Genomic DNA, 7,500 nt, shown 5'->3' with positions numbered 1-7,500 from the left:
TATGCTATGCTAACCCACATATTACAAGTTACCGAGAACAGCCTACTGCTGTGTTTAGCTATGCTATGCTAACACACATTCTACAAGTTGCAGAGAGCAGCCTACTGCTGTGTTTAGCTATGCTATGCTAACACACATATTTCAAGTTGCAGAGAGCAGCCTACTGCTTTGTTTAGCTATGTTATGCTAACGCACATTCTACAAGTTACAGAGAGCAGCCTACTGCTGTGTTTAGCTATGCTATGCTAACACACATATTACAAGTTACAGAGAGGTAATATTATTTATATAATATAAAATGTTTAAGAAATTAATGAAGAAGGCCTATTAGAGACCACCGAACAGCGCTCCATATGGTTTGAGGCGAGGAAGCGATGATTTAGTCTTTGTAATCCTCTGGTAGTTGTTAGCTACATTAGCCTTATAGCTCCAATGCTAACCCTAAGATGCAGTCTGTGGTAAGGGGAGAGTGTGTAAACACACTGTAAATCTGTGGTATTTAATGCTCTCACCTCTTTAGCTTTAAATTTAAAGCAGGGGTGTTACATTCAGGCCCTAAATTGTCTCAGCACGTCAGGCCTCAGTGCGTAACATTTTAATTAGCTGAGGAATTTGCATCAGGTGTGTTAAATCAGAGAGAACTCTGCAGCTCTAAATATAGCCGGGTTTATGCTATGCTGCAGTCACAGGCAATTTTAGCAGGTCAAATAAGACAAGCGCTAAACACAGGCTATTAGATGAAGCACGCAGATCTTCCTCAGGCAGTTTCAGGTTTTAACTGTGGTCTCTGTGAGGTGTAAGTAATGCAGTTTGTGTGTGTGATCGTTTCAGACCCGGATTTCAAGCTACACGTGGGCGGACTGCTAAACCCAATTCCAGGTACAATCCTCCATCCTTTCAGTGCAGTGTTCAATTCTATTTGAAGAGCCTTTTGTTCTGAGACTGACCACCCGCTATCTTTCCCCAACACTCTTCCACTCCTCCCTCTATCTCCCTCCAGCCTCTTACCTATCGCCTTGTATCTACGATTCGGTCAATACGTCCGTCTTATTTTCTCACTACCCTTGACGTCTGCGCCATTTCTCTTCATCTCTTCCAGTCGGCCACCTCCATTTACACTCCATTCTCTCTCTCCGCTCTTCTCCCGTTGCTGCGATTCTGTCCTTGTGCACCTTTGTCTCTTTGTGTTATGGATCTGTGGGGGTGTGTGGGTCGGTTAAACTCAACACACAGCACTCAAACGCACCAACCAACCATAATATAACATTAAAATGACCTGCATGTTTCTCTACTTCATCAGCTCCACTGATCACACAGGAGCACTTTGTAGTTTTTACAATTCGTGTAGTACATCCATTGCTCTGCAAACTTTGATAGCCCCCTTTTCCCCCCGTTCTTCAGCGCTCAGGAGCCCCACAGAGCAGGTGTGATGTGGTGGTGGATCATTCTCAGAGCTGCAGTGACACTGACGTGGTGGTGGTGTGTTAGTGTGTGTTGTGCTGGTGTAGAGTGGATCAGACACAGCAGTGCTGCTGGAGTTTTTAAACCCTGTGTCCACTCTCTGTCCATTCTGTGAGACACTCCTCCCTCGTTGGTCCACCTTGTAGATGTAGAGTCAGAGACAGTAGCTCATCTGTCGCTGCACAGTGTGTGTCGCCCGTCCTCTAGTCCTTCATCGGTGACACAGGACGCTGTCGGCTCAGAAACTGCTGTGTCTGATCCACTCGCACCAGTGTTCTGATTCATTGAAGGTGTTTGTTTGTGTGTTTTCAGACTGCCAGTTCGAGGTCGGGGGCTCGGACGGATTTGTACGCTCCAGTCAAGTGGACGAGGAGGAGAAGGTGAAGGTTGGAGAAGCTCTGGACTGTATCTGGACAATCCGAGCACCTCCCCAGTCTAAGGTGACCTTCCTCGTGTCCTGACTTGCTGTTTTGGCTCTTTTTTTGTGCTTAGACATGTCCTAAGCTGCACAAAATTTGGAGTTTATTGGCCCCTTGGGGCCGTAAGACACCCCCCCCCCCTCCTTCTGACCTCGTCTGAAGAAAATGTTGAAGGGGAGCTGAAATTAGCTGTGCAGCCGTAGCAGGTATTAGGCCAATGATGCAGAAATAGCTGAAGAGCAGCATCAGCACTAGCAGGAATAAGACTGGGGGGTGGGGGGGTTATGTAAGAAGGCCTGGGGATAGCATACACACACACACACACCAAGGAGATGTTCCAAAAACATGTCAGAATAATATACTCCTAGAGACAACACCACGAAGCATAGAGAAACATTTTTATGGTCCTCCACTACATTTTTTCTTTGAGAGAATCCACCACCTCCGCTCCATGTGATAAAATATGCTGCCTGTGTTCTCCCGAGGGTTCGTCCAGGCTTTTCTCCTCTCAAATCATCACTGATTATGCGTTTCTTAGAGTTCACTGCCGCCTGCGTCAGAGATGACCTCCAAGCTGCTCATGTTTCACAGGAAATAAATCACACAACCAAAGTTTCAGAGCTCGTGCTGCTTGAAATGCAAAGTGTCAAACCATACGGAGTAACAGAGTAAAGACCACACGGTGTAAGGGTAGACGTATACTTATACGTTTGCGTAGACAAGCGCCTGCGTCGTGAACGTAACAGTTCACATACTCGCCTATGTGCTACGCTTGTAACTGGAGGCTTCCACTAGAGGGCAGACCAGAGAAAGACGTGAGTAATTGCAGACCTTCTTCTTCAAAACTCTCGTCCACTGGGATGCAGCGGATCGCCTGCACTGCCCCCTACCTTTTACGCATGTACTGCAGCAGTGTTTATTTTCAGAGGACATCCAAAATGGATGCACCAAGTGGACACAGGATACACGAGGCATGATGATTTCAGATGTATGCAGAGCCATGAAAGGCTGAGATGCAGGAATCCCCTGTAGTTCAAGTTCAGAAACCTTGAATAGACATCAACTGTTGTTTTCTTTTATTTCAGTCATTGCTAACTCCCCCCTCCACCCCCTGCCCTTTGTCTAGGGAGGGTGAGAGCTGGGACAATCGTCCTCTCAGACAGTGGTTCCCAAATGTTTTGGTAAATGATACAAAACTGTCATTTTTTTATTGCGTCTTTTTTATATCTGCCTCCAAAACAACGTCATTGGAGTTGAACAGAGTTGAAGGAGAAGCTCCTGTTAGACCGACACTCACATTGACGCTCATTTTACAAAATCACTTCTCAAGGTTCTGAAGGCAGCACAGCCATGGGGGAAGGACAAATGTAACTGGCTACCAGCCAACAGCCAGAGCTGAATGTGATTGGTTAGCACACTTTGGGCGGAGACTTTCAGATATAGCGCCGTAAACTGATGCTGGTTTCCTCGGGGAGTTTTACTAAATACAAACCTAATTAAAATATGACCTTTCGTGCAGTGCATCACAAAAGCGCAGAGGAAGATAAGCTCTGTCTGTTGTATATTTTAATTGGTTATTCTCTGAAACAATTAAGTTTGTTCTGCATTGAAGGCAGCACCGAGGCCAATGGCATCTCTGGGTCTCCTGATTACGGATGACTATGGCATCACTACGTATCAAACTCACCATCTCCAGATGATAGAGCAACCTCTCTCTCTCTCTCTCTCTCTCTCTCTGATTGTGTATTATGTTGTGTTTATATTGAACAGCGTCTCGCCGCCCATTTTAAGGTGGTGTGTTTTGTTGTGTGTGTGCAGATCTACCTTCGGTTCCTGGAGTATCAGATGGAGAACTCAAACGAGTGCAAGAGGAACTTTGTTGCAGTTTACGACGGCAGCAGCGCTATCGAGAACCTGAAGGCGAAGTTCTGCAGCACCGTGGCCAACGATGTAATGCTAGAGAGCGGGGTGGGGGTGGTCCGGATGTGGGCCGACGAGAGCAGCCGTCTCAGCCGCTTCCGCATGCTCTTCACCTCCTTCGTGGATCGTGAGTTCCGCTGACTGCTTTTTATAATCAACAATCAACCGGAACTGGGACCCGTTTTGATTGAGATGAGCAAAGCCTCGGTTCTTCTCAGTGGTTCTTTTGCAGTTTGGTGTCTCAGTGTTAAGTCAGTCTCAGTTTCTCAGTGTTTCTTTTGAGTCTCGGGTCCTGTCAACGAGACTTTTGAGTCTTGGTTCTCTGTTCCTCTGGTTGTTTCTGAGTCTTGTTTCCTATCAGTGATTTTGTTTTTAGTCTTGGTTCCTCTCATTGGTTCTCCCACTTGTTCTCTTGAGACTGGGACTCAAATTTCTCTTTAAATGTTTTCGGAGGGTTTCCTCCGAGTGACTGTCTGTGAGGAGTGTGGTGTGTTCTCCCTGTGTCTGCGTGAGTTTCCTCCGGGTGACTGTCTGTGAGGAGTGTGGTGTGTTCTCCCTGTGTCTGCGTGGGTTTCCTCCGGGTGACTGTCTGTGAGGAGTGTGGTGTGTTCTCTCTGTGTCTGTGTGGGTTTCCTCCGGGTGACTGTCTGTGAGGAGTGTGGTGTGTTCTCCCTGTGTCTGCGTGGGTTTCCTCCGGGTGACTTTCTGTGAGGAGTGTGATGTGTTCTCTCTGTGTCCGCGTGGGTTTCCTCCGGGTGACTGTCTGTGAGGAGTGTGGTGTGTTCTCCCTGTGTCCGTGTGGGTTTCCTCTGGGTGACTGTCTGTGAGGAGTGTGGTGTGTTCTCCCTGTGTCTGCGTGGGTTTCCTCCGGGTGACTTTCTGTGAGGAGTGTGATGTGTTCTCTCTGTGTCCGCGTGGGTTTCCTCCGGGTGACTGTCTGTGAGGAGTGTGGTGTGTTCTCTCTGTGTCCGTGTGGGTTTCCTCCGGGTGACTGTCTGTGAGGAGTGTGGTGTGTTCTCCCTGTGTCTGCGTGGGTTTCCTCCGGGTGACTTTCTGTGAGGAGTGTGATGTGTTCTCTCTGTGTCCGTGTGGGTTTCCTCCGGGTGACTGTCTGTGAGGAGTGTGGTGTGTTCTCTCTGTGTCCGCGTGGGTTTCCTCCGGGTGACTTTCTGTGAGGAGTGTGATGTGTTCTCTCTGTGTCCGCGTGGGTTTCCTCCGGGTGCTCCGGTTTCCTCCCAAAAACACACGTTGGTAGGTGGATTGGGGACTCCAGTGTCCGTAGGTGTGAGTGTGTGAGTGAATGTGTGAGTGTGTGAGTGAATGTGTGAGTGTGTGTTGCCCTGTGAAGGACTAGCGCCCCCACCAGGGTGTGTTCCTGCCTTGCGCCCAGTGATTCCGGGTAGGCTCCGGACCCACCGCGACCCTCAACTGGATAAGGGTTACAGATAATGAATGAATGAATGAATGAATAAATTGGGAAGGAGCCTGGAGAAGATGTTTAGTTATTTTTTTAAGCAGAAAATCAACATGCAAGTTTACATGCGGCTGTATGTGTGTTATTACTAGACTCCTACTGGGAATAACGTTAACCACAGGCTGCAGAAATCCCATGGAGAAATGCAGGACACTGCGGGGTAATCCGGAGCTGAACTCTGACCTGGCCCATGGTCAGTCAGCCTTAAAAAGCGCCGGGTCCAGCAGGCCGTTCTGAAACCTCATCCATATTTCATCTTTTAATGCGCTGCAGGCAGGTGGAGTGCAAATATAAAGGCATTAAATAAAGATACGCCGCTGCCTGCAGTGCTACTGCGCTGTAATTTCAGCTCTGCTTTGGACACAGAGCTCGCTGAAGGCACAGTAATAAAGCAGGGTTTTATAACGGCTCAGATGCTGTCTAACACAACTCCGAACCCGGACTCTGTACGAGGCGCTGTTGACACAAGTCAACATTCGTGTCTGAGGACTGTCGCTTATGTTTAACCAAATCTTACCTGACATTTTGTGAGCTGCGGAGGTTGTCAGCATAATTTCTGCATAATTCACAAGTTTGAAATGTCAACAAAGTCATGCAGCGTGGTTTGTTAGCAGAGGAACTCCCTCGGATTTCTGTACGGTGGTGGGGATGGTAACCCGATGTCTCCATGTCCTCGCAATAACACAACCACCGTTTATAGATTCATTAATAGAGTTTTTATGGTATGGTAATTATGCCGCTAAATCTGAAACAGTCACATCATTCAGCTCAGTCAGTGAGTCAGTAAGAGACATTAACATTCCAAGGCTGCAAAAATAACTCGCCTATTTTACTGTAATTGCCTTAAGCCTATGCCTTAATCTAAAAATGTTCTTAAACAGTCAGTTTTGGATGATGTCTGGTTCTATTCATTATCACTGTGAGAACAACACCTTTGATATCAATTTATTCTTCTTAGGCTTCGTTTCAATAAGAAAAATCACTTGTTCAGTGCATGTTCACATTAATGTAGAGATCTGGAGTCCACCAACACACACACTGTGAAACAAGACCACCCAGTCAGTTCTCTGTGAGCTGCCCAAGTCAAGAAACACGGGATAAAACGAGTCGTTCTGATTCTAATCCGCTTCTGACGTCAAGTGACTTTAGAATTGCCCCGCCCCCTCTTCTGAGTCTGTCCAATCACAGCGCTGGACCTGATTTATGTGACAGCACGGGGTAAAAATGGAGAAAACAAGAACAGAGAAGAAAGAGAACAGGGTGAAAAACGGCTAAAAACCAGAGCTTCTGCTCCTCGCTCCTCACTGCTGTGCGCTCGGGGTCGGGGTGAACAGCGAGCGGCTCATTATCATTTAAAGGAACAGGTGCTGAAAGCGGGCGTTCTGAACAGGGGCTGTTTACACAGGGGGAGAACACTGCTGTGGGGCTCGTGGGGTTTGGACCAAAGCAGGACACAGACGCTTCATTAAGAAACAGAACTGTGTTCCACTGTGGAGATGAGAAAAAGTCGTCTCCTCCTTAAAAATTCCTGAAAGGTCCTAATTACTCAAAGCAGCAAAAAAAACAACATGAAAATGAGTGGTTTATTTCTGTTCACTTTTATTAAGCGGGGCTTGTAAAACTGATGTATACAAGCAATATTACACCGGAGTTCATGCTGTTACTTAGTAACAGCCTCGTCCCCACCGCTGAATCACAGCATCCCAGCTGTGATTATATTCAGTAACAGCGCTCTCTCTTGTGTGTACTGTTTAAATATCCACCACAGGATTAAAAAATAATGTAAAAATACACACAAAGTGCTCTGTATGAAAACACTTAACTCTTTCTAGTTATTCTTTAATCAGTGAAGGTCGGCTGTGGTTACATTTACATTCACAGCACACATGCGTTTGGCAGACCATCGTCTCCAGAGCGACTTACAACTCTAATCAGGTTACAGAGGTACGCCGAAGTCAAGGGGGTTCCACGAAATTAAATCATCTACATCCACACTCTTAAAAATCAAGGCGCTACAAAGGTTTCTTTGAAGAATGCTGTACAAAACCATGTGTTAAATGTGAAGAACCTGAAGGTTTAAAAGTCATCACTCAATCTGAAGGTTCTTTACCTGTTTTAAAGTCACTACCGATAATGGTTCTTTATGGATCCAAAGAGGTTCTTCTATGGCATCGTTCAAAGAACCTTTTATGGCACCTGCATGAGAGCATCTTACTCAGATTATAC

The 7,500-nt window shown here is 46.7% G+C and overlaps 1 protein-coding gene across 1 annotated transcript in view; it reads left to right on the top strand.

Annotated features, from left to right (window-relative positions):
* Nucleotides 1-7,500, top strand: part of LOC136679100 (neuropilin and tolloid-like protein 2) — a 47,216-nt gene that overhangs the window by 32,297 nt on the left and 7,419 nt on the right. The window contains 3 exon segments of the mRNA XM_066657398.1: nt 832-879; nt 1,774-1,901; nt 3,699-3,927. Coding sequence (XP_066513495.1) covers nt 832-879; nt 1,774-1,901; nt 3,699-3,927 — 405 coding nt within the window.

This window comes from Hoplias malabaricus, chromosome Y, assembly GCF_029633855.1.
Source record: "Hoplias malabaricus isolate fHopMal1 chromosome Y, fHopMal1.hap1, whole genome shotgun sequence".
In the NCBI taxonomy this organism is placed as follows: domain Eukaryota; kingdom Metazoa; phylum Chordata; class Actinopteri; order Characiformes; family Erythrinidae; genus Hoplias; species Hoplias malabaricus.
The sequence above is the reverse complement of the archived record's forward strand: the minus strand, read 5'-3'. Positions and strand labels throughout refer to the sequence as shown.